At 32.6% G+C, this 21,503-nt stretch overlaps 1 protein-coding gene across 1 annotated transcript; it reads left to right on the forward strand.

Annotated features, from left to right (window-relative positions):
* Positions 1-314: 314 nt before the first annotated feature.
* Positions 315-11,120, forward strand: LOC134681097 (uncharacterized). The gene is made up of 5 exons (XM_063540524.1): positions 315-443; positions 5,574-5,760; positions 7,911-8,053; positions 8,443-8,599; positions 9,715-11,120. Exons 1-5 carry the CDS (start codon positions 437-439, stop codon positions 11,045-11,047), a joined length of 1,827 nt encoding a protein of 608 aa, XP_063396594.1. The 5' UTR covers positions 315-436; the 3' UTR covers positions 11,048-11,120.
* Positions 11,121-21,503: the final 10,383 nt, after the last annotated feature.

Here is a 21,503-nt window from a genome sequence, read left to right on the forward strand (position 1 = left end):
TTAAGATACAATAAATAAGTCCATGCATACGTAATTTTGAATATAAAAAAGTACCATGTGTTACACAGTATGTAATTGATAAACATAAAACAATTAAAACAAGTTATAAATCATTATAAATGTCAAAATTGTATTGTTTGACAATTCAATAATTAATTTTAAATAATGTGTATAAAAAATATAGATAACAATTATTCGACACCCCTGTTTTCACCTGGACATCAATACACCAATATTTCTCCCAGAAAAATCATCACAAACACGTAATTAAAAAATTAAAGAAATTAATAGACGCAAACAACATTTTGACGTTGATTCATGTTCTTTTCTGAACAAAGGTTATACTTAATATTCACAACACATGTGTGCGGACAACAATGTACGAAACCGACACGATTTACTAAATTAATTAACGAGAAATTATGATTAGATCATTATGAAAGGTAAGAAACAATTATTTGATATCATTATCGTGAAATAATACGACTAAGATCACATTCTTGATTACTCTCTCGCTGACTATTCAGTTGAATAGTATTTGTAGTATTCAATAATTAATTTTTTATTAATCACAAATTACACCCATACGAGGGTAAACTGCTAAATAACATCCATGCACATCACACATACTAACCGAGACCTCCCAAAAAAAAAACCCCAACAACAACAAAAAATGATCAAAAACGCATTTCCTCTCAGAGATTGGATAACTGAGTGTTCGGTAATTTTGTCATTTTGATTTGAGCGTCACTGATGAGTCTTATGTAGACGAAATGCGCGTCTGGCGTATAAAATTATAATCCTGGTACTTTTGATAACTATTATTACTTATTGAATTTATATATTTATATATATAAATAGCTATCACAATAGTTTGATTGAAGCTTTGTCAATCAACTAATCATTTAACTTAGACATGTAACAGATAATCATATCTAACAATTAATATTTAAAGTATCCAATATAAAGGATATTACGTGTAACCGATTTTGAGAATAGGAACAGGGGATGTGTCAAAGAAAAAACATCCCAATCTTTGCAAAGAGCAGAAAACAAAGCCACCAAGTGGTTTTTAATGCAGGTAGAAAATCCCGGACCTAGAGGCGGGCTTCAGTTTGTCCATAATAGTAATTAAAGGTACCAGGGTTATTATAATTTAATACGCCAGACGCGCGTTTCGTCTACACATAAAGGACTTATTAGTGACGCTCAGATCAAAATACATTTTTTGTAGTTATAAAGCCCGAAAAATGTAAAAAGTTGAGCATTAAGGACCCAAAATTCCAAAAATTTGTGCCAAATAACAATAATATAAGTTAAATGGTTCGCACCGACCCCTACGGATCCATAGAGGGTGAGTTAAATCCATAGGGGGTGAAGCCAGAGGCCGAATCCCCTATGGATTTTATTCACCCTCGATGGATCCGTAGGTGTTAGTAGTTAACTGTATAACGAATTTATCGCAAGCTGGACTTTTTCTGCTGCATTTTGTTGAAAGTAAACGATGAAACAGAACAACATTAATGACGCCACCATTAACGCGTCATGAACCCCCTATGAAATTTACTACCCCCCCCCCCCCCCTCTACGGTCTCATAAGGGGTCAACACGTGACGTCGTTAAACCAATCACAACGTGATAATTTACCCGCGGTGCGATAATGTATACCAGTTCAGCGAAGTACGTGTATACTAGGAGGTATTCGGTATTAACTCTCTGTCACTGGTGGTAAGTGGATGGTCGTAACCGGAGATGGGAGACAAATCTAGGGATAAGTTTTTCTTTTCCGATTTTCGTGCAGTAAAAGGTACATTTGCGCTACACTGCTTGTCTCTTATACACTTATCGTGATTGCGTTTATATTGAAATCAAATTTGTTAGATAAAATCATTCTGATTTTCGTAAACAGAAATTCGAGCATGATGGTCGTAACTTAAAATGTGTGATGGTCGTAAATTCAACCGTATAGTATTTTTGATGATGGTCGTAACCGACACAAGATAGTCGTAACTTTGAAATATGACCGTAACTCTAGTATTTAGACAAATTTTTATTAATGCATTTTAAAAGTAAAAGTTATCAACTCAGATGTCATATGTGATTTGCTACACACAATATCATTTGTTACTCTGATAATGGTAAGCAGAATTAAGCTAAAGAATTATCAAACATACACAGTTCTGGTGTATTCCAAACGCTCATCATTTAGAAGCAACAGTGAAAACTAATCAACTCAAATAAAGCAAAAAAGTATGTTAGGGTTGAGTTTCAATATATTTTTTTTCTGTACGTTAAGGCGTAAAATGATTAAATGCACATGTATTCCTTCATATTTGTTTTTATATATTTTTTTTCATTATCTGCAATCATGTCGGCAGATGAAATAATGAAACGTACAATTTTGAGCAATCATCTTCAGCTTTTAATCAGCTATTGCAGTTCTTATATATACTATTGGCCTTCAAACATTCGGTTTTTGGTCATTCATGAGGAAATTGAATCCACAAATGCACTTCGGAGTCCTGGATTTTTTAAAGTGTTGTCTTTATTTTTCATTGATCACATGACGATTATATATAGCGGTATATCATTGATATTGGTTCGGAATAAAAACTGAATCCATGGTGTCGCAATGAACATTGTATCAACCTCGAACGTAGGAATATTGTTGATGTATATATTTTTTACACTGTTACACGCTTAGAATTTTAGAGTAAAACAAAATACTTGTTTGTAGTAAGGCTTAAGCTTGTAGCAAGGATAATATTACAAGGACTTAGGTAGAACTAATTGTACTGCGGCAACTATCACATACATACCTCGGTATGCAGGTTGAAAATTATATGTATGTTATATGTTTATATTGTATGAATGGCTACAAGCTACTCATGTAATTAATCATTGGACATAAATGTGCACCTTATTATCAGCTTGATTTCACCAAACAACAATAAGTCTTCTAAAACTCTAGGCTAAAGATAAAGTGTATGTTCTTTAAATCAGGTACAGACATTCGAATTCGCGGGTATGGTCTAGTCTCGATAACGACCGTCATAACCTATCAATATTTTTAGCTTATTTTGACCCCTTACTAATAAATTTTCGACTCAATGTATCAATTTAGAATTGTAGATTTAAAAACAAACACCTTGTAGGTACATCCTCAAAAAGTTTTAAAAACGTTTATCTTTTCAATAAATGCAATAAATTTTATAATGAAGAAAACAGAAAAATAGGATACCGTTATTTATGTGATGTCCAATTTTAATTGAAAAAAATGCCTTTTCTTAAAATCATTTATTTTGTATTTAAAAACTGATTTGATACATTTCGTGCTTTTTATTTCAAACTAAGAATTATCACAACCAGAGCTGTGTTTCTTGTTTTAAAATGAATTCTCCACTTTTGAGAAATTTACATTGTTAATGAATTCAACCGTTTACATTAATTTAACTATTTGCCTCTTGGTTAAATTTAATAATATACTTTATATTTTCAGTATATATGACTGTTCATTTCATTTCATTTTGTATTGTTTCGTTCCATTCGTTCCAATTTTCTTCCGTTTTGCACTTTACATATACCCCTCTCTTCGCCCCTTTTAGTTTTTATTATTTGGTGAAAACAACTTCAAAAATATATAATATAATATATTCATATTACAAAAGAAATGTTTAAAACTCTTGACTTGCCTTGTTCGGTCCAAAACATTTAAAAAATTTAGAATTTTAAATCAAATTCACCCAAAACTAATATTTGAAAACTTAATAAAATTGTGACCTGGATTGAATTTGCTTTATTATACGTTGTATGTAAAAATAAAAACAATATTCAGAAATGCATCGTATAATATAGTGCATGTAAGAAAAGACACGTTTAAAACTCTTGACCTGCCTTATTCGGTCTTATTTAAAACAGAGTTACGACCATCACAAATTTACGTTACGACCATCCTTAACATTTTTGTTTTTTTAGTTACGACCATCATGCTCGAATTTTTGAATGACTATTTTATTTATTTATATATTGGAATGTTTTAATGCATCAAATTTGGTTTCACTATCACCAAACTGCCGAATAGTATGTATGGGACAAGCGGTTTGGCTCAAGTAAACCTTTTACTGCGTGAAAATCGGATAAGAAAAACTTATCCCTAAAGTTGTCTCCAATCTCGGGATGGTCGTAATTTTTAGTTACGACCATCCGCTTACCACCAGTGTCTGTGACACATAGACAAAGGAAAAACGAAAATATATTTAGAGGTAAAAAATTTGGTCCTTGTTAATAGATAACATAGTTTGTAATATTTCAAGCCCTGAATCTCCGAGTAAAGTCTAGACAGGAGCCTATATCCATAGTTTTTTCTGTGCTTCCCAAATCCGTATCAAATTACCTCTGTCCATTACACAGGATGGAGGTTCATGTTCAATATGAGAGTTGTTCTTCCATTCGTTTAATGTGTTTGATCTTTTGAATTGCCGTTTGCAGTAAAAATAGTATTTCTGTAGTTTTGTTACATTTCATATATATACAGAAATAATTAGATTACAACCAAAAAGTACATTATCACTACTATGCATTGTGCAAGGTTCTTACATGTTAAAGACTGATGCAACTTTGGTTTCGCATATACTTCACCTAAAACTCATCATGATGATTGTAACAAAACACATCAATTCATATGAGTACCAAGACATTGATACCTACGAGAACTTTCGTTTAACCAGTTATAGAACTATTGGTATCGACCTAATTTATTTCCTCAATCATAACCTTTTAAAATGAACCATACTCTTGAACGAACTTAATTATTAGGAGTCAGTATCATATACTACTATGATAAACAGCTGCACCAATGCTTGCGCCTTTATTGTGCATATTTGAATAGTTGCAAGATTAAAATAGGATATTTTGAAGGCATTCAATCATAAAATCACAAATTTTTTAAAACAAGTTTCTACTATAGCAATCAAAGCAAATTCGAGTTATGGTACTATATGTGAAAAATCAGATCTGACAGTCAAAGTAACATTACTCTGAAGCAACAAACCAGGCAATTTTTTATTTGAAAAGGGAGATTCCTTTCATCAACTCCCACAATAAAGTATATGTGGAGGAAATCGACCCATAAAACAATTCTGTAGAAAGCCTTTTTGCCGTCGTTGCAAAGTTGTGTTTAACTATGTGAGAATTACTAAAAGATACTTTATTTGTGATAAATTAAACCATTATTAAATATGCTATAAAGTTATGAAGTTTTATTGTCTACTTCCATGTCGATACAGTACATAGTCCATGCTTTCCTCAGACAGCATGGTTATGGTGACTACACTGATTCCGTTAAAAATAACAAACACACAAAATAGAAAATGGACAAACACTTGAAAGCCTAATTTTCTAAGGATACCTGGTATTGGAGATATCAGGTTATAAATTTGGAAAGTATCTAGGTATATTGTTCATAAAGAAACTATCTAACATTAACATGCTGAAGTTAAATAAACGCTTTAAAAAAAAATAAGAAATTAATAACCAAGTTAAAAAAATTACTAATATCCATAATATAATTACAGGTATAATACTAGTCGGTATCTATCTGATTATCAGCACAAATGTTGCCTTGTGTCAAGTTATACCCGGCCTGTCACCATCAAAACCAAACCGAATGTTACAGGCATGTATGACCAGAACGGGACCAGTTGCTAGCAGTGAACCAGCTTACAACAATCAACCAGCTAACTCTATAAATCAGTGGTGCCAGTGAGTATCAAATTGCACAAATATAATTTAAAACACAGATTATAAAATTCTATATAATGCAAGACAATGAAAATTCAAATGAATAATGTAAAACAGTTGAAAAGTTAGGCATTTTAGGAGCAAAGATGTATAATAAGTTCGTTAATAAGTGTTCTATGGAAAACGCACTTGCTGTTCAGATCGAAATCTACTGCCGGGGAGGAGGTGTATTCACGTTTCTCCAACATTTGATAATTGTTGTGTTTAAAAGGCAAATAATTTTACTTGGAGAAAGATGATTTTTTATGCAATTTGAATTATTGAACACTTCCAGGATTTACAGTGAATCCAACTCAGACTAACTTTTGAATATTCTGACTGATTGTCTTAATTGAGAAAAAGTCAAATTTTGAAAAATGTATTTACTTTACCAAAGAGCAGCTGTACGCAAATAGAGATTTTCAAAAAAAAAAGAATGCAATCACATAAAATGTTGTTAAAACAATATGAGCGCTAATAGACAAAAACACTATAAAATGTTGAGATTATAAACAGAAAAATGCGTCAACTTGCGGGAACATTAATACTATTATACATATATAATAAGTATAATTAATAAAGACGACAGAGTCATGTTTTGAATATGCACATAACATGCATTAAGTTAGGGAAACCTTAATAGTATTAAACAACAAATTCTGCACTATGAACTCTTGAAATGAAACACAATGAATAATTCATTAAAAAATGACAAGTTATGTACAGTACAATACTGATTTTTTTTTATTGCATACATATATAGAGTTTATTAGCAAATTGTCAATAAAATACTCCACAGTTCAATACCCTCAAAGACAGTGATCTTTCAGTGTTGACATTTTGTTATTTATGTTTCTGTACTCGTTTATTTCCTTCCTTCAGTTTCTAATTTTATTCGTTTGATTTCTACATTGTCCACGGCATTCTAATACCAATTATTGGACGAATTCATAAAAGGTTTCATTGTATTCAATATTAAGTTAAGATTCACTTGTCAGCATTTTTTTTCATACTATATCTGTTTGTTTTGCTCACACATTGTCGTCAATTTAAAGGAATTATATACGACTGTCATACAAGTGAGACGTTTTGCTAGTTTTAAAAATAGGATTTATCAACAATTTTCCATATACCAGTTTTTTTCCATTTGTTTGATGAGTTTGAGCTTTTGATTTACTATTTGAAAAGGGACTTTCCGATTTGAATTTTACTTAGAGTTCGGTATTTTACTTTTTACAGTACTGCTAGCGGAAGAATTAGTTGGTCGACTAACTCAAAAAACATATTGATTATAATTTTTAGCTCACCTGGCCCGAAGGGCCAAGCGAGCTTTTCCCATCACTTTGCGTCCGGCGTCTGTCGTCGTCGTCGTCCGTCGCTGTTAACTTTTACTAAAATCTTCTCCTCTGAAACCGCTGGGCCAAATTAAATTAAACTTGGTCACAATCATCATTGGAGTATCTAGTTTAAAAATTGTGTCCGGCGACCCTGCCAACCAACCAAGATGGCTGCCATGGCTAAAAATAGAACATAGGGGTAAAATGCAGTTTTTGGCTTGAAACTCAAAAACTAAAGCATATAGAGCAAATCTGACATTGGGTTACATTGTTTATTAGGTGAAGATATATCTGCTCTGAAATTTTTTACAGTAATCGCTTTAATTTTACAATTATTTAGTTAATACAGCTTATTTGAAAACAATAATAAAAAATATAGGACCGATGAGTAAAAAAAGATAGTTTAATTTTGATGCCGAAATATAGCATTTTTGCACCAAAGGGAGATAATTTGGAGCTTTTTCAATGATATAAACATTTTAAAAGTCATCTGGGGTCAAACCGAATCGACTTTTTTAGGTTAATTTTTGTATTTTATCATAAAGTAATAGCTAATAGTGTTATAGATAAAATTTGTTAAGAAAAAACAAATTTTATTTTTTTGCTGAAAATTTTGTACCCGCGAGTCTCCTTAAGCTTATGATTAGTGAAAATTTCAACCTGGTAATTTTATTCTAATACTAAAATGAAAATCGATCAAACATCTGATTCCCCGAAACACCTTTAATCTTTTATTGTATTCTGGAGTCGTACTTACTTTGAACAGACAATTGTATTATTTTATCTTTATAACAGAATCTACCAGACCACTCTGCCATGTGTAACAAAGTATTTACCATCTGCTAGTGCTTCCAATCCCAACGACTGGTACCTAAGTCTAGTATATGACCAAGAATACGCAAACAAAACCAGTAATGGTGTTTGTTCTAGACTTAAAAGTAAGTTTTTTTTACACAACTTAATTTCATTTGCTGTGACACATTGAGAACCAAAAAGTCTGAGTATGAGATCTACAGGAACAATCCAAAAGTCAAATATCCACTGTGAAATTAGAGGGATAACATAGAGTATCATATAAAATGAAGACATTCAAAAGCTGTATTGTTGTCTCAGTCGCTAGTAAATTGCAAACAAAATCGAAAAATTAAATCTTAGGAAATTAACAGTTAATAGATAAAGAATGAATCTGTAATACATACAAATTCAGGAAAAAAAATAAAAGACGGCATAAATTTACGAAACAATTTAAATGAATTTTTTAATGAAATAAGACATGAAAGCCTGAATATACGACCAAATAAAAACAATTTATCATTCATTTTGACAGAATATGGAAACAGAATGGGATGCCTGACAACAGACATGAATCATGCAGAAATGTGTGTCAGCTTGCTCACATCACCAATAGCATCGCACATACACAAGACGTTCCAGCTTAACTCTACATCCAATGTTGGAGATGAAAATTCACTCCGAGCTTGCTTGTATGTTAAGTTTTAAAGGTTTACTTTGAATTAAGATGAAGATAATGAACAAGATAGGAAATGATTCATTTCCAAAAAATTGTCAATTGTTTTCTACAAGTCGAATTTGGTATTAGTAATTCCCTATCATTAAATGGCTTACTGCTTTGATATTATTTTCTACAAGACTATTTAATCTCCTCACCGGCGAAATTTCAAAATGAATAGGAATGTTGTGCTTTCAGTGAAATGTGCAAGCTCTGCGATGTTCTTTTTAATGAAACTTGAATAATTCTTATATGATTTGAATATTGACAAAACATGGCTTGTAATTTGAACGATAGTATTTCACTCTTTTAATTATAGTCCACACCATATCTTTTTCACTGTGATATATTCATGTGCAACTAGAAAGCACGATTCCTATCAGAAATCATATCGTCTCTCATATGACTACTGTGCTACAAGTCAAAGCTCTAACCAACAGAGTTTGCATGATAAGCATTTCCCCCAACTCAACCACTAACCAATAGCCGCTAAGTATCTACTACTCAAGGGAAGCAATGCCATCAAACTTTGCACCCACCAGAGTCCTCATACCATTATGACTCCCACAACACATGTTCTAACTACATAAGAATATATTCCTTAGGTAAATCCGCATACGGCTTGTGAAGTATCTACTGAACAAGGGAGGCAAATCCCGTTTCACATGCGCAACACTCATGATCAGAATATCTGGAGGTTAAGATTGATTTAAAGAATGAAAACTGATTGAGATTCATTTAATAAGATTTAAATTATTTTTTTCTGCAAGTTTTTGATGTGTAATATGAGACTGATAAACTTACACATTAAAATAGAACCAATACAAAAAGCAGACAGCGACCAATCAACATAAAAAAGACAAGTAAATTGAAAGAATCTGAAACAAATCTTATTTTAAAAATAAACCCACAACTTGCGCTCCTACAATTTCCAGCACGATTTTTCTATTCCGAGTACTGAATAAAGTTGGGTTGAACTTATTTGTTTTGAAAGTATAAACAACCGTCGTGTTTTACTCACATGGGTTGAGAAGTCGTGTAACATATTTTGGCTTATTTTCAATATTGTTACCTATTCTTTAATTTCAGAATTCCAGTAACAGCTTCCAGATGTTTTGAACCGTTTTTTAAAACGTGTCGAAGAGGAATACGAAAACTTCTTTCAAAATATTTTATGATACTGAGTGGTAAATGTCTACACATTGCTAGAAAATACCAAAATGTTACAACCCCTAAACCGAACCAAAAAGGTGAAGCCACATCTGCGAAACCATCGGAAGAGGAGGAAGATACAGAAGACACTTCACATAAGACTTCAGGAAAAGACAGAACAGAAACATCAGTTAATTTACAACAACACAACACAAGATTGCCAGCAACTGCTCAGTCTGACGACAATGATAATACCAAGTTACGATCCAAACATATACATAGACAAACTCCGGATTCAATATCTGATAAAATACTATCAACTTCAACAATAAATCTAAAACATATAAAGTCTATGTCGACAAGAAACAAGGCTGTACCACAAATAAGACCTCCTTTCGAAAACGTAGTTAAAATGAGAATAATAGAAAGAGTTATTCATTCAGATGTCGAAACTGAACCAAATCAAAATTCAAATCGTTTTAATGTCGTTCCAGTTCAACATGCAATTCACGTACATGAACCTTTTGTTGTAACTAAGCACAGATTTGAAGGGCATGGACAGACGACAAAACCTCCAAAGGAAATAGTTAATAAACATCCTTCTACGGACGAAAATACTGATGTGTCAGAAGTCGACGAAGATGAGCCTTCTACTAATTCTAATAATCAGTTGGAAGATAATAAAACGTTCCAGGAAATTGTTCATACAACACAACGAACATTAACACCTGACATAGGAGATGACAGTTCCTCTCAACAGAAACCTGGCAAGCAGTTGGAAACGACCACTGTTACATTAGAAAAAGTGACTGAAGACATTTACATAGAAGATAGTAAAATTTTATCGGCAATGAAACCACTGTCCGAGAAAGAAATAGATCGTCCAGATGAAGCAAAAGAAGTACAGAGTATTCTGACAACTTTTGATAACTTTACTGAAAGCAGCAGTTCAAGTGAAGATGATAGTGTGATCGATGAACCTGAAAGAAGTGATAGTGAAGATGACAGTGAGATAAGTGAAAATGACAGTGTAATCAGTGAAAATGACAGTGCGATCAGTGAATCTGAAAGAAGGACTAAATTTCAGTCTATTGTTTCTTCTACTCTCAAGATGGATTCATCAAATCAAGTAAAGATAAGAACTACTACAGAGACATTTAAATCTCAAAAGGGTTCACAGAAAGGCGGATCAGGAGGACCAACACTTGGATATAGTTTTATTGTTTTAGTTACACTGACGATTATATCTGTTTCAATCAAAACACTGTAACTTGATTGTTTTTCTTTTTGTATTTTTTTTTAAACAAATTGTTCTTTGTAATTACATGTTTACCGCCTCGTCAGTGGTTGTCTTATGTTTTATATCTTATGTTTTGTGTAATTTATCTGGGGACTTCTAATTTTATACATTTCTGCTCTGGACAATTTAGTGCCCGACATTTGTATATATTATTGAACTCTGTATGTTGATCTTAAGACCTCTTTTGTTTATTTGTGTCGTTGGATTGGTTCCTATCTCAATGAGATATTCATATTTTTCCTGTTAATCATTTCTGAGTATTTTTTTTCACAAGTAAGTTTTAGAAATAAAAAAGGAAATACAAAGATGATAACTGTTGGTTCAAGATTAAATATAATGTCGACTAAATTATATAATTCCTTCGGCAAACTTTCAGAAATGTATTGTACCACAATAGTTGATTTCTTGATCTATGGTTCCGGATCATAAAGTATCATAATATATTTTGCAATTAATCTCTTGGTATCTGCCTCCTGTTAGCGTCGAATTTATGGGTCATAAATTGAGTGGTTGTGTTATCAAAATCAGGTTACCTAAACATATATTATCAACTTCCTATCCAAACTACTTTGAATAAACGAAAAAGGTATTCCAAAAAATTAATACAGAATTCCAAGGTGAACCAAACAAAAAGTTAAAAAAACCATAAAAACTAACAAATTCAAACGTTATCATCCAACAGAACGAGTGAAAAATACAACTGTCATAATCCTGACTTGGTACAGACATATTATTGAGAAAAGAATGATAGATAAATCTGTTTACATAGCAAGCTATAAACCTCCTATTTGAATGGCAGTTATTCAAAGCATTATATTACATGTGACACAACTAAAGCATTCATGATATATACTCAAAACTGAAATCATTTCTTTTGTGATATTAAAATAACTGCTGTTATCGAAATGAATGTTTAAGAAATGAGCCGAAGGGTGCTGCATCCGTGATTTCCTAATGTCTAGTTCCCTTATAGGATTTATCAACGGGACTTGATCAGAAAAATTAAGATTGTTAATGGAAAGAACATCACAAATTTACCTGTATGAGGAATTAAACGACTCATATCCTTTGTTCTTATTTTTAACAACATGCACAAGCGATTGGAGAAACTCATTTAAAAATAAGAATATATCGAGGAAGAGAGGTGCGCAGTTGGGTGTCATCGGAATGCCGAAAGGGGAGTTTGAACACTTTGAGAATGATGTCAAAAATGCTTCCCTTAATTATATTTCATTGATTCACTGGATTTCACTGAGTTAAAAAAAAAATTGTCATTTTGCCCTTTATAAGGACGAAATATATATATATTTCGTCCTTATAAAGGGCAAAATGACAATTTTTTTTTAGTATATAAGTTTTAGAGATCAAATCAAAATGAACCAAAAGTATAGCAAAATCCCAACAAAGAATCAGAGCTTTTGCACGAGGGTGATATATTTTTTAATCTTAAATATCTTGAAAAAAATTATATCAGCCGATATCAATTAAACAATGGACTTTAATGACAGTACCGCAGTACTGGCTGCTGGGTTGGTGATACACTCTGGGACTAGCAGATTACATCAGAGATATATACCCAGTTGTAGAATTACATTCACGGTACTTTTCATATCCCATCAGATGCGCATTTCAACAATTGATATCTTTCTAGTTGCAAGTCATGTTATTGTTGAATTATCCTGGACATAATTTATAGACATGATCATTGATACGGTGGTTGATTCCGGGTTCTCCAGTTTCCTGTACATTATTTATAGACATGATCATTGATACGGTGGTTGATTCCGGGTTCTCCAGTTTCCTGTACAAGTAAAAACTGCAAGCCACGAAAAAACCATTACTGTGATATAAGTGGAGTTAAAAACTAATCAATCAATCAATGATTGAGCTTTTGTTTGTTTAAAAGCAAATTCAATACAGTAATATGTCAGTATATATGTAAAGATGTCTGTTGGGTCAACTTTGTCAGAATTTATGCCGAAAAATAGTTTCAAAGAGTTCGAAGAGCCACTACATACAAGTAAAAGTCTGAAATGCCCTATATCCGAACTCGTCTGTACTGATTTGTATTCGACCGTTATGAATTGGTTGCACATTTTCTCAATATTACTCGACTGTAGTCTGAACAATACTTAATATTCTGAACTAGTACTGAACCTTTACTTGACCACTACGTAACCATTTAATAATATTTTGAACCATCTTCGCTAGCCAAGGGTTACAATCCACTCCCGCTCTCTTCACCCTTGGCGGATTGAGACAATTTCGGAGACACAAGGTAAGGATTTTTATTGGTTGGAGTTGAAACTCGCTGTATCCAATCAAAAAGTGCCTATAACATGATCACGTGTAAATGTAGAAAGTGTTTGTAAACAATTGCCACGTGTTTATTGTGTAACAAGTCTTAACATCCCTGAACATACGACTATGTTTATTTTAGTCGTTATATTTTTAGATGTTGACGTTCCCTTGTCACCATCTTACGGTGTTTATATATCTAAACTTGAACGATTCGCTCGTGTATGTAACAATGTTTTAGATTTTAACGAGAGAAATTTATGTGTAATTAATGAAAAATTATTACACCAGGGTTTTCGATATCACAAACTAGTCAAAACATTTACTAAATTTTATCATCGATATAAGGACATCATTCGTAGATATAGCTCAACATGCAGACTTCTTATCCGTTCAGGTATTTCACATTCAATTTTTTATGGAAATATTCTTTATAAAGCACAAAGGTGTCAGTATTCACCTCGGAAACTAGCAAAACCTTTGAATAGACTTATTAAGAAGGTATATAGTTACGATACTGTTGTCAGGTCATTAAAGATTGCATATTTTGGCGTTAATATTGATTCACTTATAGGGTCTTTGCATTGGAACTAAACATATTTATTCAAAAACCAGTTATTGGTATGACACGGGTTATGTTCTTCTCATATATGTTATGATGGTATGCTACTAAACCCCTAACGGGAAGGATTGTGCCTGATGTTCATATGATGAAATCATAATCTTTCAGTCAGTTTTATTGAAATCTGGAGCTACATGTCAGTTAACTGCTAGTAGTCTGTTGTTATTTATGTATAACTGTCATTTTGTTTATTTTCTTTAGTTACATCTTCTGACATCAGACTCAGACTTCTCTTGAAATGAATTTTAATATGCGTATTGTTATGCGTTTATTTTTCTACATTGGCTAGAGGTGTAAGGGGAGGGTTGAGATCTCACAAACATGTTTAACCCCGCCGCATTTATGCGCATGTCCCAAGTCAGGAGCCTCTGGCCTTTGTTAGTCTTGTGTTACTTTAATTTTGGTTTCTTGTGTACAATTTGGAAATTAGTATGGCGTTCATTATCACTGAGCTAATAAATATTTGTTTAGGGGCCATCTGAAGGACGCCTCCGGGTGCGGGAATTTCTCGCTACATTGAAGACCTGTTGGTGACCTTCTGTTGTTGTTTTTTCTTTGGTCGGGTTGTTGTCTCTTTGGCACATTCCCCATTTCCATTCTCAATTTTATTAGTGACAACTTGAATGTTTTTAATCAACTAATTGGAGTTCCTGTGTATGTTTCATTCACAAATGTATGAATGTTGACATATATTTCATTTCCGGATTTACCAAGTGTGTACAATCTAGACGCTACCATGTGTTTACCTCCAAATTGAAGAGTTCAAGTGGTACCATTGGTCAAGAATAATGTATACGGAAAGGGCGTGACCGTTTAGTCTTCCGATAGATAGCGCAACAAATGTTGTCTCAATCCGGCAAGGTTGAAGAGAGCAGGAGTGGATCGTAACCCTTGGCTAGCGAAGATGTTTTGAATCATACTCGACAAAGTCATATTCATTCTCCCAATATCTGAAGCAGGCTCGACCTTGTTTGAACCATAACCAACCAGGTCTGAATCATACTCGACACACTAGTATATCTATTTCTATTCGTTGTAGTTTATCAATAAGAACTTATTTAAATAACAGTTGTTTCCCTTTGCTTAAAATTTGCCCAAAAAACTTGAAATCCCGATTCCATTCGTTTGATGTGTTTGAGCTTTTGGTTTTGCCATTAATGGCCATTATAGTCTTTCCGTTTTGAATTTTCCTCGGCTTCGGTATTTTAATGATTTTACTTTTTTACAAATAGCATTGAAACCAATAATTTTAAATATACACGATTTACAATGATATAGTAATCAATACCATATTCATCAACACTAATTTAGATATATACACATATGCATACAATGTAGATTACCTGACCAAATAAAGCGATTTACACAGATTAAAAACATATGTAATAAATTGATTTTTTAGTTTAATAATCGAAATATTACGTGCATTACCATGTTCATTAAAAATTCTAGAACATTCGACCGTTAATATCATAAATGGTTTTCCAAATTTTAGGATTGTTTCGAATACATTAATTATTTCTGGGAAATTTTCGAAAGTTTTAAAACCTGGTATACAAGTATGGTGACTACCCAGTTTAGTTGATAACGCAGAGAACATTTTTATATGAAGCAACCTTAATAATTGATTTTAAAAATCACCTTGTTTTTGTAAATCAAAGAATTTTATATTAGAGAAATTCCAAAGCCATCCTTGATAACCTTTTAAGTAAGGAATTGGGTTCCAAAATTAAAATTGCCAAAACCTTTAGGTTGAGTATTTAAATTTGATTAAAATTGAACCAATGACATACATTAGACATCTTAACAAGGTTAAATGACCTCAGTACAAGAGTGTTTTACAGGTAAAAAAAAGTCCTATTATTTCTATTAGGGTCAAAGTGGTGCGAATCATATGAATAAAGAATATAGAATTTTGTAATTTTTCACTACAAATGCACATGACATTTTTCGCTGCGATATTTAGCAAACGTTTTTCACGAAAATGTAGGTGTCACCTCAACTGTTACAGTTTTATGAGTCCACTGGCGTGTGCATGAACATTTTGCTTACTCGTATGTATGTCCAAGAAGTGAACAGCTTTTGTGGAGGAAGTGTCATAGTGCGGGCTGCTATCTCTAATGACTGTAAAACGGAATTGGAACATGTTCTGGGTAATTCAAAAACTCAATGACATAGAGACGAAACTCTCAAACCTCACCATATTCATGTTATTAACCCACAGGATAACTCTATGCCTCATACATCGCGCTTAAGGGGATCCTGGGTATGAATTATTTTTTTTTCTAATATAGGATTTCGCTATATTTTTTTATAAATGAACTTTATCATATACTTAAAAGAAAATTTAAATAAAAAAATGGGATCACCGTTCATTTAAGCTCACAATCTGCCACCGGAAGAAGCATACATTTTTGTTAATGTCCTTTTTTCTGTTGAGCTAATAGGAGAAATAGAGGTAATATCGAAATAAAAACATAACCTAATTACAGACATCGCTTTAATTTTACAATTATTCAGTTTATGTACAGCTTATTTGAAAACAATAGTAAAAAATACTGATGAGTTAAAAAAAATATTTTAAATTTAATGCCAAAAATGGCATTTTTGCACTAAAAGGAGATAATTTTTAGCTTTTTCAATGATATGAATCATCTGTGGCCAAACCGAATCGTTATTTTTTTGGTTGATTTTTGTACCATATCATAAAGTAATAACTAATAGTGTATTAAATAAGATTTGTAATAAAAAAATAAAGGTTTATTTTTTTGCTGAAATTTTTGTACCCACGAGCCACCTTAATACTTTTTGCAGATTTTCATCAATGTGCTACTTTATCCTTCAAAATCAGCGGACTTGTATCCTATTGAACATGCAAGTGACTAGATGAATAAACGTGTGCACTATCATCAATTGCTGCCTCGAATACTTGGTCAGCTCCGACAAATTTTGTAACAGAGATGGCTTACAATTCAACTCGACAACATTAGAACATTGATTGCATGCGTGTCGAGGAGATGCGGGGCAGTCTAAGCAGCGAGAGATGGTCATATGCAGTACTTGTTTCAAGGCACTGGAAGTAACTCTCATGTGTCATGTTCTCTCTTCAACCATAACACTCACACATTTCAAAACTCTCTGTACGCTTCATAATAGAATAAAATAAAATAAAAGATAAAACTGCTGAAAGTGTCGTTTTTAACCTCTAAGTTATAGTGTTGACTGGAAATGTCATTCATATTTGAATTTTCTCTAGAAACACCTATAAATTATCTATCTTGTTTTACACATGACCTTCTATATGTGATTATTTACAACCATTAATGAGTTTTTGTGATATATTATATAGATGACATTATTTCAAAATATCAATAAAACTTGTTAATACATTATGATCGTAGTGCTAATATCTTCCAACAAAACTGGCAAATATGTTATGTCAACAGGGATAGGTAGATGAAAAACCAGGTCATTGAAGGTTACGCAAATGAAAAAGACCCACGTATTTCAAGAAATTAATTATATATCCTACGTCTGTGACCAAAGATCAAAGTGTTTTCATCTTGTGTGCCTGCGCCTGACATAAACAGATTTCTGAATTAAATTTCATCTTCTACGGCCGCGACCGAAAAGTAACGTGTTTTGGAAATAGTTTTCATTTTCGAAGTCCGCAACCGAAAATAAACGAACAGTTTAATCCTGGTACCTTTGATAACTATTTAATACAAGTAAAATATTAAAAATGGCAGTTTTATGTTTTAAACAGTCGTTAAAGATGTCATCTTTTACTTTAATTTATATACAGATATTTGTATGAAAGTAATAGCTGTCCCTGTTGAATGATTAATTCAATGAATATTATACTAAAAAATGATAATATGCATATTTTTGAGACTATAAATGATTACAAGAAAACATTATTTAGTAAACAAAGTAATTAAAATTTCGTGTTTTAAGATCAACACAGTCATGAAATAATTAGCCTTTTCATTAAAATTCAGTTCACATCTCAAAAGCACGAGGTACATGCTGTAAGTCAGATTTATTACCTTAGAATTCTAATTGACATCGTATTCAAAGAAAGTTAATTGAATCATTAGTATAAATGTAAAGAGGATTTAATTCAGAATTGGTATGTTTTTTCGTTTATTTCAAAGCAAGCAACACAGTCTATAGATAGAAGCTGTGTACATTTAGTTAAATTCTATCATTTTTAATTTTAATTATATTTTTTATAGAAGGCACATACATTGATGTGTCTAATTTCGGAATGCATTTTTGGCATCTACAAAAATATAGTAATATTAGCTATTATAAATAATTTTGGCAGTTTGCTCATTCTAACAACTTTTGTCCATTCATTTAGGAGTTGTAATGTATTTTTAGTATAGAATTGTATGGAACAAACCGGATCAGTATCAGACCGGTGAAGATTCAACATGCGTATCGTTCAAAAATTGTTATACCGCAGAACCATATGTTTCAACTTTGTCTGCAAAGTGAATTAAAGGACGATACCAGTTTCGGTTACTAGTAATATTTTTTTGCCAAGTTTAAAAAAGCTATTGTTACAACAAAACGATCATTTATATGAAACATATGGGAATATTATGACTTTGATACATCATTTCAAAGTTGTGTACCAATATTCATTATAAATCAGACTTTTACGAGTGGATGCTACTATGAACACAATGTAATTCCAACCCTAAAAACCAACTGTTTACACAAATTTGATTTTTTAAATGATCTCTCGAGATAATAACTTAATAGTTATCAAATGTACCGTGTTTATGATTTGATACGCCAGACGCTCGGTTCGTTTAAATATTGCCACCGTCACACATTGGCGTACAGACCGACATGCACTTGACGCACAGAGAAAATTGAGTAAGAGAAACGCTTTGCAATCGTTAGATGCCGCGTTTTGTAAAAGTTTGCAGTAAGTCAAAATGAAAATGTTAACGCTTGGCGAAAGCTGTAACTCAGGAAATTTGAATGCAGCATACACATTTTCATCTAGCTCTAGCGTTTTTGAGCCTTTACGTGTTCGCTGCAAGCACGTAATACCTAACGCACGTTACAAGCCCGTTAGAAAACACGACATATAAGTTTGAGACACGTTTATGACACGTTGTATACGCATCAAGATCGTATTCTGACATTCATCGAAACTTGCTTTAACAATGACATTAACATAGTGACATATGTCATTGAATTTAAAAGACCATTGTATCCAGAAGTAGTACACAGAATGCAATTTAGAATGGAAATGGGGAAATGTCAAAGAGGCAACAACCCGACCAAGACCTATCGGTCTTCAATGTAGCAAAAAAAATCCTGCAACCGGATCTGGGCTTCAGCTGGCCCATTAGTAAAGATATGTACTAGTTCAGTGAAACAACTCATAAATACATGTCCTAGGCACGCCGAAAGCACGGATAATCGTCCCAAGTACGACCGAAACGCGTTTCAGATACGTTCAAGGGACGTGTTTTTCGTAGCGAACATTTCGTCTACGTTAGAAACGCCAAAATACGTTACTTGAAGGCCCTAAACATGCTTCAAGCTCGTTGTGCACAAGATACAGATATGATTGACAAGTTGAAGCGTCCAAAAAACTAGCAAATAGGCAGCGTTCATTGTTTTGGACACTCCCGGCGTACGTCAGTTCTACACCCTGATGTGTGACGCCAGTATAACACATCAATCACGTACAGAACAAAATAATTAGGAAGCCAAACAAGTATAAAGCTGAAGAGCCTCCATTACCAAAATTCAAAAATATATCATATACATCCTTCGACGACGGTGTTTATATATATCAACTTGTACGATTCGTTCGTGTATGTGACAATGATTTAGATTTTTACGAGAGAAATTTATGTATTACTGAAAAATTAGTACACCAGGGTTTTCGATATCACAAACTAGTCAAAACATTTAATTCGTACATATAGCCCATCATGCAGACATCTTATACATTCAGGTATTTCACATGCAATGTTTTATGGAAATATTCTTTATAAAGCACAAAAATGTCAGTATTTACCTCAAAAGCTAACAAAACCTTTAAATATACTTATTAAGAAGGTATATAGTTACGATACTGTTGTCGGGTCATTAAAGATTGCATATGTTGGCGTTAACATTGATTCACTTATAGGATCTTTGCATCGGAACTAAACATATCTATTTAAAAACCAGTTGTTGGCATGACACGGGTTATGTTCTTCTCATACATGTTATGATGGTATGATACAAAACCTCTCGCCACTCTTATGATGAAGACATAATCTTTCAATCAGTTTAATTGAAGTCTGGAGCTGACATGTCAGTTAACTGCTAGTAATCTGATGTTATTCATTTATTATTGTCATTTTGTTTATTTTCTTTGGTTACATCTTCTGACATCAGACTCGGACTTCTCATGAGCTGAATTTTAATGTGCGTATTGTTATGCGTTCACTTTTTTGCATTGGCTAGAGGTATAGGGGATAGTTTAAATCTCATAAACATGTTTACCCCCGCCGCATTTTTGCGCCTGTCCCAAGTCAGGAGACTCTAGCCTTTGTTAGTCTTGTTTTATTTACATTTTTATTTTTTGGGTACAATTCGAAGTTTAGTTTGGCGTTCTATATAACTGAACTAGTATATCTATTTGTTTAGGGGCCAGCTGATGGATGCCTCCTGGTGCGGGAATTTCTCGCTGCATTGAAAACCTGTTGGTGACCTTCTGTTGTTGTCTGCTCTATGATCGGGTTGTTGTTTCTTTGACACATTCCATTCTTAATTTTACCTGACATGTAAAGACAGAAAATCTAACACTACACTAGATCCAACCATCTAAAGAAGAAGTTTCACTGGGGTAGTGTTATCTTTTCTTATCACGAAAGACGTGTCTGTTATATTCACCGTGTTATATATATTTAGATAAAATAAGAATGCGTGGTATGTTTCATAAGTCGAGATCTATCAAATCTTATTTGGATTCTGAAATCATTTTCTGTATTTAAAATGTATACTAGTTAAAACACACATAAGCCTTATGTGCGAAATCAATATTTAATTCCATTCAAACAGTTTATCACAAACATACACTTCAGTGTACTAAATTTCTTCAAAAAATTATTTTGTAAATATTTCTCTAAAATGACACTTACTATTGCCATTTTATGACTTTGCTTTATGCCAAAAATTCTATAAATTTCAGAATAGAAATAATTTGAATAAACCTTTATGTAAAAAAAGCATATTATGTTTTATTTAAATCAAATAAAATATTCAAGTTGCATGCACGACAAGATTACACCAAAATGATCTATTTGTTGTATGCTCAAAGTTTCTAAGCTGAGAGGGATAAAAGTGATTCATTTTGGAAAAGTATGTATAACATCAATATCTGCACTTATTTAATGAGTTAAAGAAGTTCAAATTCAAAGGGCACAAGATTTAGTCGTAGCACAGACAAACACAAAGAACATGTTAGATCCGATTTGACATTTA

The sequence above is a fragment of the Mytilus trossulus genome, chromosome 8 (assembly GCF_036588685.1).
Source record: "Mytilus trossulus isolate FHL-02 chromosome 8, PNRI_Mtr1.1.1.hap1, whole genome shotgun sequence".
Classification (NCBI taxonomy): Eukaryota; Metazoa; Mollusca; class Bivalvia; order Mytilida; family Mytilidae; genus Mytilus; species Mytilus trossulus.

Bases quoted from the DNA above. Each gene is read 5' to 3' on its own strand.
- LOC134681097 (XM_063540524.1), top strand. The intron at 5,761-7,910 runs GTGAGTATCAAA...TCTTTATAACAG, and splicing joins TCTATAAATCAGTGGTGCCA to AATCTACCAGACCACTCTGC. The intron at 8,054-8,442 runs GTAAGTTTTTTT...TCATTTTGACAG, and splicing joins TGTTTGTTCTAGACTTAAAA to AATATGGAAACAGAATGGGA.